General features: G+C 42.9%; 1 protein-coding gene across 1 annotated transcript in view; it reads left to right on the top strand.

Annotated features, from left to right (window-relative positions):
- Positions 1 to 26,460, top strand: part of Nckap5 (NCK associated protein 5) — an 806,966-nt gene that overhangs the window by 617,248 nt on the left and 163,258 nt on the right. The window contains exon 10 of the mRNA XM_051203949.1: positions 9,011 to 9,130. Coding sequence (XP_051059906.1) covers positions 9,011 to 9,130 — 120 coding nt within the window. The remainder of the gene's footprint in view (positions 1 to 9,010; positions 9,131 to 26,460) is intronic.

Below are 26,460 nucleotides of genomic sequence, written 5' to 3'. Positions count from 1 at the left end.
GGCATGTTCTGGAAGATATGACTAGGAAAAACAAAATAATTTGTGCCACCTTGTCTTTAAAAGAAAAGAAATCGATCAGATGCCTGTGCCCTCTCACAGATATTCTTAAATATTATTTAAATTTATGCTGCACATAAACTGTGATTGTATTTTTGCTAGACATCTGTTAGTTTTCCTTTAGCAAGTAATTTTTAACTATCTCACATTTGGTATCAGCATAGTGTAAATAAAGACATCCAAATGCATTACTTAGAGTTTTCAGGAACAAGTTTGTAAAATAGTGGTGGCTTACATAAGCTAAAAGGCTGTTTCTTTCTCATAAATAAATTGCTAGGTAGTCAGTGCAGGGCTGGTATTGTGGCTCTGAGTCTGGAAGGTTTCTGACTTCTCTCATTTTCCTGTAAGATGAAGCCCCACTTCCCAGGTGTGATTGGCGGCTCAATCCAAAAGAGCTGCTCTAGCGCCAGACATTGCACCCACATCCCACTCATCAGAAGAAAAAAAAAGAAGGTGAATAGTTTGCAGAGGGTAAAGAATGCATACCAGCTATTTAAAAAGACAATTTTATATGATTGTTTATGTACTGTCTGTCTGCCTCTCTCTCTCTCTCTCTCTCTCTCTCTCTCTCTGTGTGTGTGTGTGTGTGTGTGTGTGTGTGTGTGTGTGTGTGTGTGCGCGCGTGCGCGCCACATGCCAGTCAGAGGGTCTCCCCTTCCACCATGTGGGACTAGCTTGACAGTCACCGCCTCATCCCTCATTAGCCCCCACCTGTCTTGTAAGATGACATCTAGAATCTTCCATAGGCATGACTCTTATCTTCTTGAAAGGATTTTAATCGCAGAGCCACACCTAAGAAAACTGGTAAATAGGTCTTCCCTGTAGGTAGGGTATCCAGAGGACAACTGGTTGTCCTTTTAGTGTGGAAGAAGATGAGAATCAATTGTTGGTGAATAAACCCAAACTTCTGCCACACTGTGCCCAGATACCTTTCTCTTTCAAATCTCTCTGATTCCTTGCCTGTTTCCTACTTGTTGAAAACTCTGTGCTTACTTTATTCCACAGTGAAGAGAGAATGGGAGAGTCTTTGCAGCCCCTTGCAAACCTATGAAACACTTCTTCTTGTCTCTTTAATGGAGCCTCAGGGGCCTGGTACAGTACAAAAGAAAGCCAGGCCCTTGAGGTCAGGCTCCAAAAACTAGCTGCATAAATCCAACTAATAGGCGGTAAACACATCCATGCACTGGAGTGTAGGTGTCTCGCCAGGCACTCAGACACGAGGGACGACTGGGCAGTGTGTGCCAGGGGTTTCTCACCAAGCGAGAAGCCTGGCTGGGGTTTCTGGAAGGTCCACACAGTCACATTCTGCCAAATATGTACCTCCTGGTTCTTACAGGACTCTAACATTGCTTCTAAAAGACAGAAATTTCTCTTCAGTTATGAACAAAACAGGGCTCTGGATATAGCTCAGTGGGCAGGGTGCTAACCTTGAGTACACTGCTTTCCATCACAGTAACGTATAAGCCTGACTCAGTGGCACAGGGTTTGTAATCTCAGTGTGCAGGAGATGGGGCAAGAAACTCATAAATTCAAGGGAATTCCTGAAGACATAAGGGGCTGGGGGCCAGCTTGGACTACATAAGATATCTCAAAAAAAAAAAAAAAAAAAAAAAAAAGGAAATAAATACAACCCACATGCAAATGTGAAAAATTAATTGTTGTCAGTGATTTCTTTCTCTCCTTTTTTTCTCTCTTTCTCTCAAACACACACACACTTGCATGATAGTATATGTGAATGCTGTATTACTTTTGCATTTTTATTTTTAAAGTGTGTGTGTGTGTGTGTGTGTGTGTGTGTGTGTGTGCAAAGGTCAGAAGAAGGTATTGGATCTTTTGGAGCTACAGTTACAGAGAGTTGTGTGCTGACCAACATGGGTTCTGGGAACTGAACTTTGGTCCTCTGGAAGAGCACAAGCTCTTAACTGATGAGCCATCTCTGTATCCCTGAATGATTCTGTTCTAGGATGTGTCATCTCCCCCATGCCTTCTATTCTATCCCAAACCAACATCTTTCCACTCTTAGCAAGAATTGCCCAGACCAACAACATTGACAGGAAACCAAGAATTTTGTCCCTTTAGACTTGTCATTTTCTGTCACATGTTCACGTACTGATCAAGAATTCAGTTTCTCTGATGACCCTCAGTTAGTAAAGTGTTTGCCTTGTTGTACAAACAGGAGAACCAGGGTTCATTTCCCATCTTCCACATTAAAAAATCTGGCATAGTGGAGTATAATAGAGCTAGGGACATAGAGACAAAGCTGATGGCTGGGGCTTATGGCTGGCTAGTCAGTCAGTCTAGCTTAAATAGCAAGTTCCCAAGTTCCAGGTTTCAGTGAGATCCAGTCTCAGAGTACAAATGAAAGGCATACAGCACCCAAACAACGGCATCAGAAGTATCTTCTGTGTTATAATTTAAAAAGCAGTGTGCGAGAGAAAGACAGAGTTCACGTGTGGAAGGACTTTTTTTTTTTAGTTAGGGGAAAGGGAATGGGATAAAGGTGGGGGTGGGGCAGGGAACCGGCCTCTGGTGACAGGAGTAAGAGAAGAAAGAGGCAGGGATGTGGGAGACAGAGGGACAGGCAGAGAAGCAGAGAGAGGGAGAGATGGGGGCGGGGCCCTTTTAAAGGGAACATAGTGAATGTGCACAGGTGGTGCTCTTAGAGGCTGCAGCTGAGGCTGTATCCTGTCAGAAGCCCAAGGGCAGGCCAGTACAGATGCCCAAATGAATACTAACATCCTGTCCCCCAATACTCATACATATGTGCACCTGTATATACATATGTATCTGCACATACATGAACTCTCACACATATGCAGAGGCTGTTCTTCTTTGGATCAGGAGCACTAAAGTAACAACATTATCACTTTCCATTGTCATTGATATTTCCAAATCATAGTGCATATAATGTCAGTAACCCACTTTGCATATGTTATCACCAGCAAGTCAATTACATTACTGACTATATAACTCTTCTAGATTCTCCAACAATATTTTCCCACTAATATCAATGCTGGAAGAAATAAATTTTCCCTGTAGTTAATGTTCCTCGCCATAGACCTTCTTCACTTACCTTTTTGCTTGTAGAGAATCCAAATACTTGCATGGTGCTTTTTGTTCCACACTGTAAAGGGAGGCTGGCATCTGATATATTCCAGTTTGGAGGTAATTCGTACAGAATGACAAATATAAAATACACAATTTTGTAGCTTGAAAGCGCCTCATGCTCCCACATATTTCGAGCCAGGGAGGTGCCATTTGGCCATCTGTGTCCCCTTCTGCAGCAATGGCCTCTGTAGATCTGGTTACTAAAAAGGGCCTGTGTGAATTTACAAGCATGCACATATAGTAAGTAGTGAAAATCCACTTTTTAAGTCCTTTTTAATCTTGTTCAGTGTGCAACCATGTGTAGGAATAGAAAGACATTTCGCCCACAATTGGAATTTACCGCAAAGTGGCAGAGCCTGTATATGGTCTCACCCCTACACAATTGTGCCTACTTGTTAACATTCAGTGACTTACTGTCTCTTCCCACATACATCAGTAGGAGTAAAAGGTATGTAATGAAATCCAATGCTGATTGTGCTGGTTAGTTTTATGTCAGCATGGCCCAAATTAGAGTCACCTGGAAGGAAAATTATCTGGATTAGGGTCAGTGGGCATGGGAGGGGGGAACATTGTGTTAGTTATGGGTTAATATAGAAAGACCCAGAATACTGTAGACAGCCTCATCCCCCTAGGCTGAGCCCTGAGACATGTAAGAGTAAAGGAAGTTAGTTGAGTATGAGTATGAGTAGCAGCAGGCACGTGGTCTGGATGCGTTTATCCCTTTCTGCTTTTGATATAAATATATGTGACCAGCTCTCTCAAGTCCTTTCCCCACAATAATGTACTATAATCTGGAGTTGGAAGCCAAATAACCCTCTTTTCTCCTCTAGATAGCCTTATACCAGGATATTTTATCACAGCAACAGAAATAAAACCACAACAGCTAATTACAGTCTGGCAGAATGAAACAAAAGATCAAGATGACCACTGGACTTTGGGAAAAATCCAGGAACGTTGTTGTTGTGTTTCTTTGCAAAAGAATTCAGGGCCTGCTACATGTTGAGTCACACTTTAAATTAGGAAGCAAGCTGTCTCAGAGTAGATCTTACTTTGAACCTTATTTTGCAACTAGCTGTCAACTAGTTCTGTAATGGCTACATTTACTGTAATTGCATAAACTATTCAGCCATCACATGAATTAAGAGTGGCTTAATATGGTCCCCTGGAGATGGATCAGTGGTTAAAGTGCTTGTCTCTACAAGCATGAAGACATGAATTTGAGCCCCCAAACCCAAGTGTGGTGGCATACACTTGCAATCCCAGCACTGGAGAGATGAGAGCTGGGGATGGGTGGATCCCTGGGGCTGTTTGGTCAGCCATTCTAGCATCCTTGGTGAATTCCAGAATATCACAAGACCCTCTCTCAGACTAAAATGTGCAACACAGCTAAGGAATGACACCTGTAGCCGTGCTCTGATCTCCATACACATGTACATACGAATACCACACATATAAACACACTCACTGTGGCCTAACATCATCCGGGCTTTATGTTGAAGTGTGTTCATTCATTGCTTCTTCTTATCCTGAATCAGCCATTCATACCACCAGCTGGGCCTTTTAGGTGCCTGATATTAAGACTGCTCATTAGTCTGAGGTGTGAGCAGACTTTCCAGGCTCTCTATAGAAGCTTTGGAAACATCATCAGAGAAGGGGCCATCACCGAAAGCTCCAGAGTATTTACGTGACTAGAAGAGAGTGGTGGGCCTGACCCAAGGAGCAAGTAGCACATCTGAGCTTCCGAAAGCCCAATTTTTATGTGGTGCCTCAGTTTCCATATGTGGAAACCAAAATCTATTTTTGCATAATTGTTTCTCCCCGCACCCCCTGCCCCCAGTGTCTGTGTGTGTAGGCCAAAGGTCAACCTCGACTTCATTCGTCATGTGCTGTACATCTTGTTTTTGTTGACGCAGGATGTCTCACTGGCTAGGCTAGCTGCCCAGAGCTCCCCAAGAATCTGCCGGTCTCCACTTTCACAATCCTGGGGTCACAGGCACTTCTCACCGTACCTATCCTCTTTATGTGGGTGCCGGGGATCACACTTGCATCCTTGACAGTTGTATGGCAAGAACATAAGAACATTGCTAACACCCATATTCTTGTCCCTGTTTTCATTTTCTGTTTGAAGAAACACACATGTGTTGTGAGCAAGTTCACCTGAGAGGGTCTGAGATTTAAGGAGACCGTGAGGAGAGAGACGGTCCAGCCTCAACCACTGGTGACACCACCAGGGTCTGGCATGTGGTCCATGTAGAGCCATTTCCATCCAACAGCTTTGCCAGGGAGCTGTTGTCAGTCTTGGTTTCAGTGCTCTGTAACCAACAGGGTCTCAACAGTTGCTCACTCACCCAACTGAGATACCAATATACCACCTAGTCCTTTATGACAGCTGCCTTCCACCCTGAGCACAGTACAAGCAGACAGACAAATGCCACCCTCCGCCCAGACAGCTCAGACACAGTCCTGGAGGGTTGTTCTGCTCTCTCGGTTCCCTCATACTGTCTTTATGTGTGTGCGCATGGGCACACATGTGTATTCTATTAAGCTCAGAGTTAACAGGCTAGGATATCAATGACTGATGTTCAGTCTTGATTATCAACTTGAATCACCTAGGATGCAAACCACAGCAAGTCTGAGGGAGTTGTTTTTTGTTTTTTTTGTTTTTTGGATTTTTTGTTTTGTTTTGGTTTGGTTTTTGTTTTTTTTTTTCCCCCAGTGGTTTAATTGAAGAGGAGATATCCCAGTCTGAATGAAATGGAGAAAGAGAGCTGAGCAACAGTGTTCCTCTATCTCTCTACCTCTGTCCTTCCCTCCCTCCGTCTGTCCTTCTCTCTCTTTCTCTCTCTCCTTCCTGCCTCTGCTAGCAGTATGACCAGCTGCCTCACACCATGATGCCTTCCCCATTATGATGGACTGTGCATCCATAAACTGTGAGCCAGAATAAACTCTAATTTCCCCCAAGTTGCTTCTTGTCAGGTATATTTTCCAGCGATTTAGGTGACTAACCCAATAGCCACCCACATGTTCTGTGAGCATTATAAAAACATCAAAGACCACACAAGCAGTTGTTTTCTATACTCAGAGCAGCTCAGTTGCTGTCAGTAACCACAAGACTCACATCACATCCTTGTATCTCTCATTCTCCTTACCAAGTGTTCTGGGCTGGACACACCAGTGGTCATTTATCAAACTATCCCCAGACTCCATGTCTGTGTTCCTACTAATTAACCTTGACTGTTCCTTGAATGATAGAAGTGGCCATTGAAATTCAGGTGTTTGTATTAAAAAGCGCTCTTGTAGAGGCTGGAGAGATGGCTCCATAGATAAAGGTACTCACTGCCAAGCCTGATGATCTGAGAGTTCAGTTCCTAGGACCTGCTTGATGGAGGGAGGAAACTGACTCCTATGAATTTTCCCTCTGGCCCACACACATACACTGTACATACACCCCTCCAAAACTCAATGAAAACAAAACAAACTCAGCGGAAGGTATCTTCATTTCTGTTTCTTACCCACTTGAAGAACTGCCTGGTTTTGTGCTGGTGCTGCTGGGTGGTTTCAATGCTGTGGCCTCAGATCTTCCTTTCTGCTTAGAAGCCTACACCTCTCTGCATTCCCTTTCACCTCCTATAAGTCAGAGTGCTCGTGTTTTCCAAGCCAATGGGCACTATTAATATTTATCTACCCCACAGTCAGCTTTTATTAATTGCTTAATTAGTAGTAGTGAAAACAATTAGTGTTGGGAGCAGAGAGTGTTGTATGCATGCTGACAACAGAAATTAGCATAAGTGATAAGCAGAGGTTGATTGCTTTAAAAAAATGGTGGTGTGCCCGTGTACAGAATACACACTTCTGCTTCTGGCCTCTGCATCATCTTCCTACACTCCTCATTCCAAGCATGCATCTGGGGGCATGGATCAGCTAAAAACAGTGTGCATAGACTTCACACATTTAACTAGAAAAGATGAAAAGAGAATGCATTGTGATTAGAAAGATTGCACCCACCCCAAACCACACACACACACACACACACACACACACACACACACACACAGAACCAATGTTGCAGAATATGGTGGTACACGCTCACACTCAGCCTCAGCAGCCCTGTAGCTCCAGTGGCCAAGACAGATTGATACAGGACAGGCTTCCAATAGCTATCACATCTGCTGGGTATTTCCATTCTGTGTGAGCTTCATGTGTCCCATGATAGTTGTAAACACTGACAAACTCATATCACCATGTCAGAAGGTTAAGGCTGGAGATGTGACAAAGTGCTTGCTTCTCAAATATGTCCGTATATGTTCCTATGCCCAGAACCCATGTAAAGCTGAATATGGTAGTATGTGCATCTGTAATCCAGGCACTTCTATGAAGAGATGGAAGGCAGAGAAGAGAATTCCCAGAAGCTCCAAGGCCAGTTAGGGTCAGCAGCAAGCAATGAAACCCTGTCTTAAAGGAAGTAGGATGTGAGGAACAACAACGCAGGTTGTCATCTGACTTCCATATATATTGTAGCATGCACACATACGCATTACATACATACAGCACATCTCACCTCCATACACATGATGTGGTGTGTGTGTGCTGCACACACACACACCTCAGATGCGGCTTCTTAAACTACTTCTTTAACTTAATGAAGTCTCCTGAATTTTTGTCTTCATGCTGTGTCATGCAGTGACCTAAGAATGTTATTCCTCTAGCCAAGTTTCCTAGAAGGTACTCTAGAAAACTAGGTATGCTCTCTCTCTGTCTCTCTCTCTGTCTCTGTGCCTCTGTCTCTCTTTGTCTCTCTCTCTCACACACACACACACAGGTGTGGTGAGGTGAGGTGGCCCAGTGGTTAAAAGTATTTGCTTCTCAGCAAATACTTGGGTTTAATTCTCAAGACTTTACAAACAGTTAGGCATAGCTGTGTCTATAACCCCAGAGCTGTGAGGGCCAGAAAGAGATGCATTGCTGGGGGCTGCTGATGGGCAAACATCTTGACTCTTAGTTCAGTGAGATACTTATTTCAAAGGAGTGAGGTAAATAGTTATAGAGCAGGACATCCTTTGTCCTCCAGGTGCATACGTGATCACACAGCCACCCATGAACATCAACACACACACAAACACACACACACACACACACACAATCAGAGTGGATGGCACCTAAGGAGTAATACCCAAGGTTGTCATTCCTTTATACATATGACCACACATGTGCTTGTGTACCTCCATACATATATACTCTTTCATACACATGAAAGCATGTGTACATGCAAACACACACACACACACACACACACACACACACACACACACAAGTACCTTCATTCAAAGTTACCCCTTCCCACTAAATGCATCGATGACTACATTAGTCACAATGCTGAGAATCTCAACTCATTTCCCTAAATGAGGAGGTTCCATCTAAAGTGCTAGTTTCTTTAGTGCATCAATTCTTTATTGTTGTAAAAATATTGTTGTCTGTGTGGTTTGTACTTTATGATTGCTTTTATGAAGACAGTGAAAAAGCATAATATATAGGTAGAAACATAAATTGACTTTATATTACTAAGATTTACTGCCTCCAAAAATAGCGGACTGCATTAATGCATTTCTGATTTCAAGGTGCTTTCTTTATTTTTGTCCAATCGGTCTTCCCTGAACCTAACAATTCCATCAGACAATAGTCTGTGGAAGAAACTGTCTTTCATGACTCACTTTTCTGGGTACCTTGAAGAATAAAATGGTATTTTTTTTTCCTAATGTGTCTGAAGTATCATATAAAATATGGCTATAATATGCAAAGACATCTTCCAGTCAGACTTTCTTTTCCCTCTTCTGTGTGTTTGTTGTAGGATCTGAGGGAGGAATGTGTAAAGTTGAAAACCAGAGTGTTTGACTTGGAACAACAGAACCGGGCGCTCAGCATCCTATTCCAACAGCGAGTCAGACCAGCTTCTGATGTCCTCCTCCGGGTATGTGTTTATGCTGAAAACGGCCTTTGCTGTTCTTGACAGGAAGTTGCTTGCATTCAAAGCTTGCCGGCCTCCCCAGGGGTCAGGCATATTGCACCAAAATCCCAGTGCCTCGATATCTCAGGTGGTGTCATTAAAAGTGAGTGTCTCTCAAATTCTCAACTTCTAAAAGTTACATTCTTACAAAGAACAATGCCACTGAAGACTAACAGGCAAAAGGACCATCAGACACCTGGACTGGAGAGATGCCACAGACACAGTTAAAAGCTTGCCCTGCAAGCTTAAGGACCAGAGTTTAATCCCTAGAATTGACATCTAAAAAGCCAGGTGTGGTGACATGTGCTTTGAATGCCAGTGCTAGAGAAGCAGAGATACCTGGATCCTTGCCCACCCAGTGGAGCCAAATTGGGAAGTCCCAGGTAAAAGTACAAGACCCTATCTCTAAAACCAAGGAGGACAGTGTCCTAAGGAACGAAACCTCAGACTGGCCTCTATGTACAATATACATGTACACACAGTTAAGCACACACACATGTATATGCATGCCCTCACACAGAGGGCACAGAATGTATTCTACAATAAGCTAAGTGGAACCATGGCATACACTGAGAAACAATGGATGTGGGGAGCATCTTTAGTCCCACGCGTTCTGTGACAAACACAGTTTTATGAAATGCTGGAGCATACATCTTGAGGTCGAGCTCACCATTACCCAAATTGCAGCTGGGAGTTTTACAGCCTGTGCAGCATCACTCCTTCCACCATGCTTCCTGGACTGCGCCTCAGCATCTCTGCAAGGCTGCAGTCTGCAAGCTGTCACTGTGCTCTCAGGTACCTGCCCAGCTTGCAAAGTTGGGCTTGGGAGGTAAAGGGTTAACCTTTGCTCTTTCCACCTTTCTGCTTCTGTTCACACAAGCATTTACTCAGGCTGGTTCCCATGAGCTCTGCTCAGAGCTCTGCAGGCCTATGCTGTCAAAGACCGAGCTGTGGTTTTGGGGGGGGGGGGAGAACCTACAGTTTGTGAAAGTTGGCTCATTGTGAAAGTTGCTGGGTCTCATTGAGTGAGACTGAAAAGGGACCAGGAGCCTTTTCATCATTGGGACGGCATTGCCCAACACTAAAGCCATTGTCTATGAAGTGCAATTTAAATTCCTACTTGAAAGTTTGGGAACATAGTTCAGGGCATAATGTACTTGTTTGCAAGCATGGAGAACTGTCTTCAGAATCCCTGTCAAAATGGTTGTGGCACACATTTGTAATTCCAGTATGAGGAAAATAAAAAAGGGAAGATCGCCAGAGCTCACTGACCAGCCAAAATAGTGAGTTATTCTGCAAGATGGGGACCAATAAAGAGGTCTGTTCTCAAAAAATGGATGGCAGCCTAAGGATTGCTACCTGATGATGATGGCCTACACACACACACACACACACACACACACACACACACACAATTACTTTAAGCTAAAGTTAGCTTCCTATGCTCCAAGTCCTTGGGTAGCTAAACCGGTAGCCACTATATTGGACAGTGTCTAAATAGAACATTTCCTTCATTATAGGAAATTCTTCTCAAAATATTTTCTCAGTGGTTGAGTTCCTTATCTATCCTCTGAATTTTGGCATAAACATCTTAGTACTCCTATGAGGAAGGATGGGAAGTTGCAGTTCATGGAAGGAAATAGAGTTAGTAAAATGTTCAAGAGTTAACCCCACCCCCCAATTAAAATAGAAGAGCGCTTTTGCAAAGTAGATCTGATCTCAGAAATTAATTTCCTCTCTGCTTCATCTGTTGGAACATAATTTATAATTTACGTTGCTGGCAGGCCACAGGGGGAGATTGTGTGACTCCATTTTGTTTCCTGGGCCTGACCACCATCAGTGTTTGTCATCATAGATCTGGAATTTGTGAAAAGCTCTAGTTCTTTTGTAGTTTTACAATCAAGATCAAAAATTGTAATTACCTTTAACAGCTGTTGCCTGCACATGAATTTTTCTGTTTTTCTTGTTCTAACTCAAGGCTCTTCTGCACCAGTGTTTAAGGATCTGCAGTTCCTGTTTATAAATACTGATAGTTTATTTATAGAGTAAACACATGTGCTAAAGTCAGTGCATCATTTACATTGGCCAACACAAATTTCTGACATGCATATTTAAGTGACAGGAATGGATAACCCAGCTATCTACTGACCTCGGGATCTATTCATTGGGTATTTTTAGTTATCAAAGTTTGTATGTTTCACCGAAGAATTTTGACTTCCATGAGCCATTCTACTATAACTAACCCTTGCTAAAGGTAGGCTGTACCTTAGTTTGCTTTTCTATTGTTTTGGTAATGATCATGTCCAAAACCAGCTTGGGTTTATTTGACTTCTCAGTTGCAGTCTACCATCAAGTGAAGTCAGAGCAGAAACTCAGGGCAGAAACTCAAGTTTGCTCCTTGCTCCTCATGGCTTATTCAACTTCTTATAGCATCTAGGACCACTATTCATTAATCATGACAATGCCCCAAAGATTTGCCTAGAGAGCAACCAAGCTATGGAAGCATTTTCACAATTATGATTCCTTCTTCCCAGTTGTGTCTAGGTTTATGTCAAGTTGACAAAACCCAGCCATCACAGGCTGTTAAAAGATCTATGAAGAACAGTGATAGAAAATAATGAATACTGAGATGATTAATGTTAATTGTCAACTAGATAGAACCTGGGATTGGGTGGTAACAGAGTCTCAATGAGGATCAATCTAGATCTGGTTGGCCTGTGGGTATGTCTGTAGTAGATTGTCTTAATTACCTTAATTAATGTGAGATGATCCAGACCACTGTGGGTAGCATCATTCCATTGGTCTGGTCCTTGGCCTTTTTGTAAGAGTCTAGCTGAGCACAGAGCATGCATGCATTCATTGTTCTTCACTATGAATGTGATATGATGCTTCATGTTCCTGATTTGACTTCCCCACAATAATAGGCTGTAGCCTGGAATTATGGGCAGGATAAACTCATTCCCCCATAAATTGCCTTTGTCAGGATATTTTATAGCAGCAACAGAAATGAAACTAGAACACCTGCCGTCTAATACCTGTGTCATAGCCATACTCAGAGGATGGAGCTGGATTTGCAGTTGTTCTATTCATTATTTTACTCACAATTTTGTTTTCTGATGTTGCTTTTAGAATTAAGTGAAAGCAAATACTCACCACAGAGATAAAAGAAAAACTGCCTGGGCTTGCTTTTCACCTACTGACACTTGGTAATTATTTGTTGAATAGGATAATGAGTAAGTGGTAAATCCATCCTGAGAGTTGGGAGGGTGGTTTGCATAAACATAAGGGAACTTTGTGCTCTCTTCTTTTTGAATTGTTTTCATTTTGTATGGATGCCTGAGATCCTATGCGGCTGTGCAGAGTTTGTCACAGGTAGAGCACAAGAAATTGTATGCACTTGGCTGCAAAAACTACAGACCCTACAGCTGTTTCCTGTGGACTCTGGAGGAAGTCCTTTCTGTGTGTATCAAGTTGTTTTCTTTATACTTTAGAAACTTGTTTAAGTTTTCCTCTGTAGAAGACAGATCAGTGATTCTTAACCATTGAAGTAGCCACCTAAACAGCAATATAGAAAGATGGTGGCTAGATCCGTGATGACTTAGATAAATTGTAAGTAACAGGAAAAGACATTTGTAAGCCACAGACAATTTACAAAAATAAAGAAGGATCCAAGAATTAGCTGACAGATTCTATAAACTTACAAATAGATCAGGGAAACCAGGCACACTGGTGCCTGCCTTTAGTCACAGCAGTCAGGAGGCTGAAGCAGGAGAATCCTTGATACCATGAAACCAGGGGCATCTTAGGCTACATAGTGACACCCAGTGTCACAAACAAAACAAAACAACATCACCCATGAACACAGCTATGTCTTCTGTTGAGGCTGGTGAGCACCAACCTAATAATTAAAATATCCAGCTTGGTAATGAACTAGCTCTTGATTCCAGTTTGTGCAGTGATGACTCTGGGATTAGAGTTGGCAGTAAATCAGGTTCAGCAGACCCTCTCCTATTCAGATAAGAATTCAGACTAAATTCTAAAGAACCAAAAAGCTAGCAGGAAATCCCAAAGTTGTTGTGTCAAGGGCTGGAATCTCAATGAATGCTGTCTAAATCTGTGAGTAGCAGAAGCTAAAGGAGTCATTGGTATCTGTTTCTTCTTGTAAGTCATACTGAACACCATCTACTTCATAACCACTGGCAATGAGCTACAGTACAGCTCTCTATCAGTTACCCACATTTTCCTTACAAATTGGATTGGAGGTTCACCAAAGATGAGTTATCTCAGTAACTTTGTTTGTGTATAGAGTATATATCATGGTAATTGTGGAATTCCAAACTTAAATAACGTGGGGCTGGCAAGATGTCATAGCCTGACGACCTGGTTTTAATCCCTAGGACCCACATAGTAGAAAAGAGAATTGATTTTCCTAAGCTGTTCTCTGACCTTCTTGTTATAACAGAGCTGCCCCCCAAAAGGTTTTAAAAATTAAGTTAATATTACGATTTTTGTACAAAGTATATTATACAGTAAACTATGGTGAGTATCAGGGAACTATTTCTATGAAATAAATCCAAATGTTTGCAACTCCTCTATGAAGGTAAATAGTACCACCAGGTTTAGAATCATATTAAATATTGGTGGCTAATTATAACAAAATTACAGGCAATAGTGAATTATATTAAATGTAGTGGTTTCTGCATGGGAACTGCTCTTCACATGTCTGTCAGTTTCCTTATTTGTTTGGTGTGCGTTTATAAGGAATGCATTATTGACTCAGGAGTTGCATGCATGGGACAAGCATTCTACCATGAAGCTACATCCCAGATTCTCAGGTAGTTTCAAAGGAAGACTCTAACACTAGTATCTATAAGCAAGAACCCATCCTTGGTTCTCACAAAATGTGACTGAACAGACATGCAGAGATTGCCATGTTATGTCCTGTGCTGCAAAATGTAGAGCCTCTGCCAAACTGACCCTGAACAATCCTATGAGATAGGACCTAGCATTGTGATCATTGTACAAGTAGGGATACAGGCAGAGAGAGTGCATGTCACACAGCTGTGTCTGACAGGAGGAGGATTCAATGTGAAAAGCTAAGGAAACCCACTCTATCACTGCCCAACTTGGCCTCCATTTGGTTAAAGGACTGTGTGTGTGTGTGTGTGTGAGTACGAGTGCATGCTTCTTGCATGCATGTGCCCATGGCAGCCAAAGGATAGTCCCAGCTGTCCTTATCCGCCTTTGGTTTTGAAACAAGGTCTCTCCTTAGCCTGGAACTGAACAAGTAGAGTTGGTGAGCCCTCCCTTGAGCAACCCATCTATAGAAGAAGCAGGAGAGGTCCCAGCATTTAGAGCAGCAGCTCCTGACTCCAGCTCTGCCAGCATCCATTTTCTTTATGACTTTCTGGAATCGATCAGCTCTGTCCCTTGGCTACTTGAATTTCTGCCACAGAGGCATCTTCCACCCTGCCCTGTAACTCTAATATCTAATTTAGAAAGATCCTCGGGGTGATAGGGAGGCACAGCTTCCTGGCAGTTTGTAGATGTTGAGATGGCGGTATGGCTTCTGGCGGTGAATCTGCTGTTCAGAATCATCAGAGGGCTTCGGTGGTGCCATTATGAGTGCCAGTCAGACGTGAAAACATATGGAGAGTGTCCATCAGGGATACTCTCTCACACACTCAGCACCGGAAGGATATTAACTTGGAGGAGGATCAAAAATGGCCTCTCTGTGAGATAAGGGACACTGAAAGATCACACAGCTCCTGCAGGGTCAGACTTTCAATGAAGAGATGACAGCTTGGATCAAGAGAGCACCAATAGAAGCTATGAGAAAGGATCTTCAGGGTTAGAGCAGAGAATGATTTCCCAGTCTTCATCTTCATTCTGCAGCCAAGACTTTTAATAGAACCGCTCCACCCTTGATAGTATCATTTTTCTTTCTCTTCTTCACCCTGGACCATAGATACTTCACTCCACACAGAAGATGGTAGCTTTCCCTTCACCTGTCCCTTTCTGTCTGCCATTTCTTTGGTCACAGTGCTACATTTTCCCGGCCCATCCCAGACATATCACCCCTCTTTGTTCTCGTGACAAACCACAGACATCAATATCATGATAATTTTATCATCTACAGAGACACCAAATTAGATAGTGACGTGTCAAATCTCAGTATTATTCCAACAAAAAAGCTATAAAATAGCAGTTATTTAATGTTGACAATTTTATTATCTCCATAGCAAAATTAACCCTTCTCAAACCTGACAAAATATATGTGTAGTTCATATAGGAGAAAAACCCATGGACCCTTCAAAAGAATATGTACATAGATTTAGTAAAACAATTTTGAAAATTAATCTTTAACTTACATTCTAAATATATTTAGTATAAATCAATTTAGAAATTTTCTAAGTATTTAAAAATGGCAACAAATTAATCACCCATTGAATTAAAGACACTAGGTTTTCTGTATTTTATTTAAATAATAACATCCATTTTCCATTGCAGAGTTATTAACCCACTCAGATCCTACAGGCAATGCTTTGTATGGATCGTATCTTCTGTAATTTCTATTAGGAAATGAAATTTAAAATAAGAGGATATAATAAGGACTAGAGAGATGGATCAGCAATTATGTACTGTACCAGGTCTTTTCCTTTGTATCACCAACCAGCTCCCAAATCCTGACACAGACTTCTTATTGGTTTCGAATGCTCGGCCTAGCTTAGGCATGTTCAGGCTAGCTCTTTTAACTTAGCCTGCTTCTCCCAAATACCTTGTGCCTCAGGGTTTTTCCCTTTCTTTCTTCTCTGTATCTTACCTTCAATGATTCTTTATCTCTGCCTGGTTTCTTGCCCTGGTCATGCCGCTCATTCCTCCTCCTCCTTCTCTCATTCTTCCTCTTTTCTCCTCCCTTAGCCTAGCTAGATTTCTCCTCCTAATCATTCTCTCTGACTGCTAGCCCCACCCATCCTCTCTCTGCTATCCGCCATTCAGCTTTTTATTAGACCAGCCAGGTGCCTTAGCAGGCAAGGTGAAAACAGATGCAACATATCTTTACATATCTTTACATCTTTACAATCGTTAAACAAATGCAGCATAAGCAAAGTAACACACCTTTACACCGATAAAGTAGTATTCAGCAGCATAAAGAAATGCAACACATCTTTGCATGGATAAAATAATATTTCACAACAATGTACGACTCTTGCTGAGGACGCAGGCTTAATTTCCAGCACTCTCACTGAGTACCTTGCAACCTATAATTCTAGCTCCAAAGAATCTGATGCTCTCTTCTAGCCTCTGCAGGCAACTACACACACACACACACACACACACACACACACACACACACACACACACACACACTTGAAAGTAATTTTTTTTAAATCATGGAATAAAAATTATATAATAAACAGTAAAGTATGTGAGTGTCAAGGATTTAGGGAATACACTCATTTCTCCCAGAGCCAGCGCTCCAGAATGAAGCCTGTAGCAGTGATGTGCCGTAGCCACCCAGGTGCTGCAGTGGCAGAAGGGTCTGCAGAAGGCCTGGAGGAGGAAGCTGCGCCTCGGGTGGAGCCCATTATAGGGGAGAGTTTAGCTGGAACCCTGAGGAACATCTTGTGCAAATGCAGAAAGAAGTCTGCAACCCCCCTCTCCCTGTCCTCTTCCTCAATCTTTGTGTCCTTCTTTTCCTCCTTTCCCTCCTCCCTCAAACTCCACATCTCATTCCCCCAGTCCCAGCCTATGCTGAATGATATTTTTAAGTATGCTACAAAATGCATTCTGCCCTGGTTGTTGTGTTGGAGGTGAAGTGTGTCCCCGGGCTCTTGTGTTTGAGCATGTGGCCCCCAGTGGGTGGTGCTCTTTGGAAAGGCTATAGCGCCTCTCTAGATGAAATGGGATGGTGTAATGTTTGTGGAGAAGAGTGCTCTTGAGGCTTTACAGACAGGTCCAACTTCCTGTCTGTTCTTTACCTCCTGAGTGTGGAAACAGTGTGACCAGATACCTTGTCTAGCTGCCTTGTCTTTCTTGCCATGATGGACTGTATCTTTTCCCAAACTGTGAGCGTAGCTTGCATTTGTCAGGTATTTGGTAACTGATACACTCTTGATGCTTTTTCTTTTTCTTTTCTTGTTTTCTTTTTTGTGTGTACATGCAAGTTTGCATGTTTGTACATAAGTGTGCATGCAGATCTGCATCAGTCATTTCCAGAGATTGAATATATGGGCAATTTTGACAACAAGCTTACTCTTGTTTGTTTGTTTTGGGGTTTTGGTTTGTTGGTTGGTTGGTTGGTTTTACTTTGGTTTTTTTGTTTCTTTGTTTGTTTTTTTTTGTTTTGTTTTGTTTTGTTTTGTTTTTGAGACAGGGTTTCTTTGTGTAGCCTTGGCTGTCCTGGAACTAGCTCTGTAGAGGAGACTGACCTCAAACTCTATAATAGAGATCCATGTGCTTCTGCCTCCCCAGTGCCGGGATTAACGGCATCTGCCACCACCACCACCTGGCCCAGCTTACTCTTGAGACCCTCTGTCACTACCTTCTGAGGCTGGAATTACAGGTGGGCTACCACAGCCAAACAACATTTACTAGGGTTTCCAAGGATCTGAACTCCAGTCCCCATGCTTACACAACACCCACATTAACTATCTCAGCAATGACTAAATACTGTGCTATAAACAGGTCAGTATCTATTGCTCCCCATTTATACACAGTGTTTAAATACTATACAATGATCAGGATGGTCAGCACTGACTGCTTCCATTCATGTAAAATGACTAAATGTTGCCGCTTTGGTTAGGATGGTCAGTACCGGTATCTGACCGGAGATAGTCAGGGATTGCTCCGCTCCGCTTGATTGATTTAGACTTTATTAGGGACAAGAACTTTGGCATATTAATCTCTGAATCCTCCCACACATAATATAAACAAAAGCAAACCTTAATGACTGTTGGGTGAATTAATGATCCAGTGACCCTGTGGGATGAAGGGATGCTTGTCTGAGAGGAGGTAGGCAGGAGTGGCTTCACAGATGAAGTTATTGCGGTGTAGGTCAGTAGGGGGAATGAGAACAGTCCCTAAAGTACTATGTCTGGGAACTGGAGGGAAATCTCAGTGGGTAAAGTGTTTGTCATGCAAGTAAAAGGACCTGAGTTCAAATCTTAGAACTCATGTAAAAATGTTTGGGGTGGTGATACCCGCTTTTAATCCCATTTCTAAGAAGTCAGAGAAAGGGGTATCCCTTAAAGGATTGCTGGGTAGAGGGCTTAGTCTGCTTAGTTCAGTGAGAGCTGCTTTCTTTTAATAAATAAATAAATAAATAAATAAATAAATAAATAAATAGATAAATGTATCCGGAGGATAAGAATGGAAGTTGATCCCTGGCTTCCACATGTACAAATACACTCATGCATATGCACATACACACACGCACCTGCATATTCACACATAGCACCCTCATACACACACATAAACTGACCACATGAAGCTTCATATGAACCCTCTCCACCCCCAACACATACACACTTACACTCAGGCAGACACAGATACACACACATTCTTGCACATACAAATGCAACATCACAAGCACGAGCACACATGAACATGCATTCCCTCCACACACATATGGTGGCAAACATGAATATGCACACACATGTACAAGTAAGGTCCTGTATCTGTCAGACAAGGAATGTAGACATCTAAATATCCTCTTTCTATGAAGTCAGGATGAGTAGGGGAAATTCTGCTCTTTTTTTCGGGTGTTCTGTTTGGCTGTTCTTGCTGTTTATTCTCTGTTATAAGTATTCTCTTTTGTTTTATCTCTGCCTGATGCCTGTGTAACCGGGCATGGAACTTAATCATGGAATTATTGACTCCCAGGAGCTGTGGGGAATAGTTTTATATGGGCAAGTCTTTGGCTAGAGTGACATATGCTTCTTGGGTGTGAATTTGAACCCACTCCACCCCAAGCACTCTCTGTAAATGTTAAGGTACCAATCAAGATCCTGTCCATAGTCCCCAAAACCTAGACACAGCCAAACATGAATGAGTTGCTTTCAGAAGCATCGTTGGCACCGTATAAACCCTCACCTTACCAGAGTCAGTGAAAAATTCTTATGTCCCACATTCAAGTGTCACTGCATGCTGGGCCACTCGAAGAAGAGGGCAGGAGTGACAGTGTGCTGCAGCCAGCTGCAGCCCATGGCACCCTGTGGACATGTCAGACAGACGTCACTGAAGCTTTGCAATTTAAAGGAGTTGGGCATTCAAGACTGTATGTACATCCTATCAGATTTATAGCCCTCACGGTTATCCCAGTTCAACTGCTTCATAGCACTAAGGAAGCCTCATAAAATCTCTGCAGGTCAGGGCTGTCCTGCAATCTGCTTGACTTTCTCTGCCCTGGCGATGGTGGGTTTTCCTTTGGAAACAAGATGTGTGTGCCCAGAATACCCGACGAGGCTTTCCAGGCACAATCGCAGTACAGCTAGCACACGTGACTTCATTATATTAACTGAAATTCACTGAGGGCTGGGAAGGTGGCTCAGTCAGTCGGTAAGTGCTTGCCTTGCAAGCCTGAGGACCTGAGGTTGATCCCTAGAACTCAAGTTTAAAAGCTGAATGTGGCGGTGCATGCTTATAATCTTAGCTCTAGGGAGTGGGGAGCCAGGGGATCCCTGGGGCTCTCTAGCCAGCCAGCATCAATGAATTGGGGGAGCTCTAGTACCACTGAGGAACTCAAACAAACAAACAAACAAACAAACAAACAAATGAACCTTAGGAACAATAGTCAAGGCTAACCTCTGACCCCTGCTCTCAGATGCCCACCAAGAAAATTCACTTACCACGCATACATGGCACTATAGGTGCTCCTGAAGACATAGAGATCTTTAAGACAGTGCCAGATATGAAGAGTTCATCATTTAACAAGGGGGCAGATGTATATAGACAGGTGTGTGCTGTTTTAGTTCATGTAGCTTGCTGTGAGAAAAAAAAAATACCCTGAGAAAAAGCAACTCAGGGGAGACAAGGTCTATTTTAGCTCACCATTTTAGGTTAGAGTTCATCATTTCAGAAAAGCTAAGACAGGAGCTAGAGGCACCCAGTCGCATCCACAGTCAAGAGAATAAATGAATGCATGCCATACTCAGTTTGTTTTCTCCACTCTGGCACCACAGACATAGGGAATGGTACTACCCAGTGTCTGAGTCTGTGTCAGTTAACATCAAGACAATCCCCGTGGGTGTTCAAAGCTGATCTAGACAAGCTTTGAGCCTTTCTTCCCAGGTGATTCTAAATCAGGCCAAGTTGACAGTCAACACGAAATTATCAAATTCTATTATGTAGAGAACAGTAACTTTTATCATCAGACATCCTCAGAACAATAAGTGATATCTTTGTGTCATAGTTAGCGTCCCTATTGCTGTGAAGAGCCACCATGACCACAGCAACTCTTAAAAATGAAAGCATTTTAATTGGGGCTGGCTTACAGTTCGGAGGCTTAGTCCATTGTCATCATGGCAGGGAGCATGGTGGCACGCAGGAAGACGTGGTCCCAGAGATGTAGCTGAGAGTTCTACATCTGCATTGGCACAGGCAGACACAGGAAGAGAGCTTGAGCATTTGACACTCCAAAAGCCCACTGCCCTGTGACATACTTCCTTCAACAAGACCACAGCTCCTGGGGATCAAGTAGATCCAGCCACTCCCTGATGGCCAAACATTTAAACAAATGAGCCTCTGGGACCATTCTTTTTCCAACCCCACACTGACATAGTCTAGAAAGCCTGGGAGGTGGTGACAAACTGAACTTTGAAGGAGGAATTTGAGTTTGAGTTTGGTTCCTAGACTCCATGTCAGCTGACTTACAACCTATTATAACTCAGGGTTCAAAGGGATCCAAAGCCATTGACCTCACAAACACCATCACTCATGTCCCCTGGGATGGAAGAAGGAAGGAGAGAGAAAGAGACAGAGAGAGGAGGAGGAGGAGAGAGAACCCTTTTTTAAAAAGAATTTATTGGGTTCTGAAAAGCAGTCTGTGCTCCAAATTGAGTGTTCATCTCTTGTTTTTGTGTCTGTGTGGCATGTGGGAGGCACACATGTGCATATATGAGTATGGAGGACAAAGGCTGGCATTGGGACTATTCCTTGACTGCTCTCCACCATATTCATTGATATGGAATCTCTCAGTTTAAGCCAGTGCTCAATGATCGGGCCAGCTTGCTCAGGGGCAATCCACTGCCAAAGCTTCCCATTCAGTGGGATTAGAGAAGCCCCAAGTCTGCTGAACTTTTGCAAGGGTGCTGGGGATCCGAACTCCTGTCCTCATACTTGTATAGCCAGCTCTTTATCCAGCAAGCCATCTCCCCAGCCTCGTAATCTCAATACTGGGATTATTAGTTCCACAAATCCCAGATCCCAACATTAATCATATCCATGGTGTTAGAAAGATGTTTGATCTTAATTCTGTTTTATCTTATCTGGCCTTCCCAAGCCCTTCCAACAGGATCAGATTTACTCATAGAGCTCTGTAGGAAAACAGGTCCCTGGAGGATGACTGTGCTAGCTACATTCTCTGTCACAGTGTGACCTTCAAGAGAATCTTTCTGTCTCTCTATCTCCGGAAGAATCGAGTTAGGCTGAACTTAAAACTTGAAAAAATGGAAGGGTGCTATCTCCAAATTAGTGTTGGGGCTTTTACATTAAACGAAGGTACAAATCTGCTACACGAATCAGCACTATATATATTATAATAAATTAAACGACTAAAATGTAAATTCAGAATATGCACCTTGTAGCATACAACATTCAGGCATTTTTTTAATCATATCCACATAAGAAAACCTGATTATCCCGGATTTAGTAAACTTCATGCAGTAAATGTTTATCATAGAAACCTTAAAATTTCCCCCAGTTAAAAAAAAATGTTATTGAGTGCTACATTCTCATGAATTTTGGATAAATGTACAGACTTGGAAAAACAGGAGCAGAAAGCACAGGGCCAGAACCGGCAATGTTTACCTGGGGATCTGATTATGCAGATCAGAACAGACTAATTCCTTTCACTGGAAGTTGCAGGGCGTCTGGTGCTATCAGTGGATGCCACACCAGGGAAATCCAACTCCTGCACAAGAAGTCTAAGTAACCCAGACCGTGACAAGAAGCCCAGTGTTTCCAGGAGGAGGAGGTGGTATTGGCTTTGTTGTTTGGCCTCTTACAATTCAAACTGCCCTCAAGATCACAGGCACGCCCACTCCCACCTACTCCCTATGTAGGCCTAGATCAGATTCTCCACATTTGGAGGCGATACTTGGATAAATGAGGCAGTGGGTCCCTTTTGTGACACGGGAAAAATGTCTCCTCATGCTAGCCATCTTCTCCAGTTGCATCTCAACTGACTTGGCCGTCTTTAAAGCACTGATGCTTTCCTTAGATGGGTCACTTTTTCAGAAGCATCTGCCTGATGCCCCAAAATGAACAATCTAAACAGTACAGGATGGAGGAGGTAGTGCAGTCAGGAAAACGCATGCCTCGCTAGAATGCGGGCCTAGGTTCAAGCCCCAGAACTTTCATTTTAAAAGCCAAGTCTGGGAATTTATGTGAGCATGTGATTGATCCCAGAAGAGACAAGTTAATTCCTGGGTCTTACCTACCAGCCTATTTGTTAAGCTCCAGACCAATTAGAGTCTGTCTTAGTTAGGGTTTCTATTGCTGCGATATAACATCATGACTTGGGGAGCTTACTCTTCCAGGTGAAGGTCCATCACTGAGGGAAACCAAGGCAGGAGATCAAACAGAGCAGGACCCCAGAGGCAGGAGCTGACAAAGAGGCCATGGCAGAATGCTGGTTACTGGGTTGTGCCTCATAGCTTGCTCAGTCTTATAGAACCTTCTTATAGAACCTAGGACCAAGAGCCCAGGTATGGCCCCACCCACAAAAGGCTGAGCCCCCCAAGATAAAACACTAATTAAGAAAATGACATAGTCAGATCTTATGGAGGCTCCCTCCTCTCTGATGACCCTATTGTGTCAAGTTGTCACACAAAACAGAGACCCTGTGTGAAAAAGATGTAGAAGGCATCTGAGAAATAATATTTGAGGTCGTCCTCTGGCTTCCACATATGCACACACACACACACACCCCACAAAAAATGTATGTGCACTTTTAATTCAGGAAACATTGAAAGACCATTCATACAGGCCATTTATCTATATGAAGTCTCACTAGAAAGAAAGTCATTTCCCTGCATGTCACAGGCCATGTGATTGCCGCAGACTAGAAACAGTGTCTGTCCTTCCTGATCCTATAAACTCCTTCTTCTAGTCATATGCTGGTGTCACCCCATCTCTGTCCAGTACGCCTATAAGGGCATACTGGACAGAGTACCAGTAATGTACTTACCTATGAGCTATACAAAATGGACAGAGCTGGAGAACTCAAGAAGGGTCGCATTAGAGAAGCAGTTGATGTGTTTGTCACATTGGCATGGCCTGGTTGTCAGGTTGGCATGGACTGCTTGTCAGATTGGAATGGACTTGTCAGATTGGCATAGATGGGCTGCTTGTCAGATTGGCATGGGCTGGTTGAGAAATTGGCATGGACTAGTGTTTGTAGTAGTATCCGTGGGCCAGAGGGATATCACTGTTGGGAAAACACTTTTCTCATGAGGACATGAATTCAATCCCCAGAACACACATGAAAAAAGCCAATTGCTTTCTAGCCTGTAATCCTAAAGCTGTCAGAGGGATCCCTGGGACTCACTGGCTGGCCAGTCTAGCCTACTTGATGAGTTCCAGGCCAGTGACAGACCCTGTCTGGGAAACAAACAAAAGATAAAGAACAAAACAACAACAACAAAAATAAGGCAGATTACAACTGAGAAATGATATCTAAGGTTGTATTCTGATTCACATACACACACACACACACACACACACACACATACACATGCACACAAGCACATACATATACACCCATACCAACATGCACTTGCATGTCCCCAAACTTAGACACATAAAAAGTGTATTGTATGTTAATTTATGCATTATGTTTTACATTATGATAATTGTTTCCAGGTCATTCTACACCTTGTTAGCAAACAGGGACACTTCAGTGGATCCTTACAAATGGCCCAGAGATTTACTGAAGCAGAGGATCAAGGCCTAGAGAGATTGCTGCTTCATTTTAGCCAATATACTTTGCATTCATTGCTTGCTGCATAAAGAGCCTCCTGCCTGCCCACACCATCATTTCAAATTGTCACCTTTATCCCTTTTCCAAGACCTGTAGACGAATGGATATTGCAATAGCTTTCAGCGAATCAACCAATTAAAAGGCATTTAAGGGTCTGTTTGGGCTTGCCAATATGCTTATACTCTGGGCAAATTGAATTAAACATATTTGGTTGGTGTACTAATAATCTGTTACAGACACCACTGTCAACATAATAGATGTGTCCCCAAGTAAGGATGTGAATCTAATAACCTTGTAACATGAGCGAAACACTTAGCCTATAAATGTTTTTTGCTCGGGAGTAATACAATCATGGAGTATTATATTCCAACTTTTAAGATCATACAGTCTACCCCACCCCTTGTTATTGAACACTTACACCAATCCCTGTCTCATGCAAGGTCACACAGTGCACTCACAATAGAGTCATGACCAGGATCCAGAAGTCCAAGCTGCCAGTGTTTACCTTTTGTTCCTTGCCACAGGTTGATGTCCTGGTCAACTTAACACAACCCACAATTACCTGGGAAGAGAATCTCAATCTAGGAATTGTCTACAGCCATCTTTGCCTGTGGGCACATCTGTATTAGTGGGAGGTATCTTGATTGCTAAGATTGTAGAAAGACCCAGCCTACTGTGGGTAGCACCATTCCCTAGGCAGGTGATCCTGAAGTGTATAAGAAAGCTAGCTAGCTGAGCATCAGCCTGACTGCTTGCCAACAAGCAAGCAGAGTCTTCCCTTGTTCCTGCCACACTTTGACTGTGAAGTGAGTTCCTTAGTCAGAGGTAATTCTGTGTGGACTCGCAAGTAAGCCTGTCTGAAAATTCCAGCATTCAGTTCCTGCCTTGGCTTCCTTCAGTAATGAGCTACGACTGAAATTATAAGACAGACCCCTTTTCCCCAGAAGTTATTTGGGAACAGCACATATGGCATTACAACACGAACAAAACTAAACTAAAATTTGGAATAAATTTGATTTTGTTTTAATTAAGAAGAAATAATTTGGTGTGAAAAGTAAGCTTTTGACCTAATGGGCACCTTTGGAAAGTGGTTTAAATGCAGGAAGCTGAGGGCAAGCATGGGATTCTGAAGAGGCTGAGACACACTGTGTGGAGATTAGGAATTACACAGAATCAGCTGAATTCAGGAAGCCTGCCATCAACTGTTAGGTTGACTGTGGTCCCTGTTCGTGAAATCCCTTAGACTACCGTGTTTTCATCTGAACAGTGAATGCTTCATTGTTCAAAACATCCCCCACAACCACTACCAAACAGCAGGAGCACACACTACAGTTGCATCTTTTCCTGCGATGTGAGTAGCCTGTGAATGGTGTCCTGGGAACAGGAGGGTAAAGCAGGTGAGCTGGTTGCATTGCAAGGCTCTTCCTGAAGCTGTGTCCTGAAGGAAGCCAGCATCTGGCCCCAAAACACGTGCTGAATCAAATCGATTTCTCTTCGCTGTTGGCTTGCATAGGACTTCATGGGGAATTTGTGTTTGGGGGGCCTCTGCAGGGATGTTTAGCTGCAAGTATATCCTTGTGGGGTTTTGTGTTTGGGGTCCTCTGCAGGGTTATTTAGCTCTAAATGTGTCTTTGTGGGGTTTTGTTCCTTGCCTCAGAGGAAATGTTTCCACGTTGAATACAGGAGATAGCTGGAGTCACATGTGCCAGAAATGCCAGTTAAAGTGTTCATTGTGATGGCCATGGCAGCTCTGGCTGGCTCCTGGAGGCCTTGAGCAGGAGACCAGGGCTGCAGGTTTGCTCGCTCACACATATAGAAAACAGCTCTCTAGCTACTTCTGGGTATTCTGGGAATTCTTAAGTCTGCCTGCAGGTTTCCTTAATTAAGAAGTTGATCCTAAATGATATTGAAGCCATTCAGGTGACCTGAGCACCATTGATGGCTATCATTCGTTCATGTTGTGTTGACCACACTTTCATATTACATACTTTCCCTCAACCCTGATTTTGGAAACTGTAAATTCAAAAATATAAGTTCCCCTGAAAGAGAGAATAGTTTCCAGCCTGTGCTTCAATCTTCTGATTGTTTTCCC

Source organism: Phodopus roborovskii, unplaced genomic scaffold, assembly GCF_943737965.1.
Source record: "Phodopus roborovskii unplaced genomic scaffold, PHOROB, whole genome shotgun sequence".
Taxonomy (NCBI): Eukaryota; Metazoa; Chordata; class Mammalia; order Rodentia; family Cricetidae; genus Phodopus; species Phodopus roborovskii.
The sequence above is the reverse complement of the archived record's forward strand: the minus strand, read 5'-3'. Positions and strand labels throughout refer to the sequence as shown.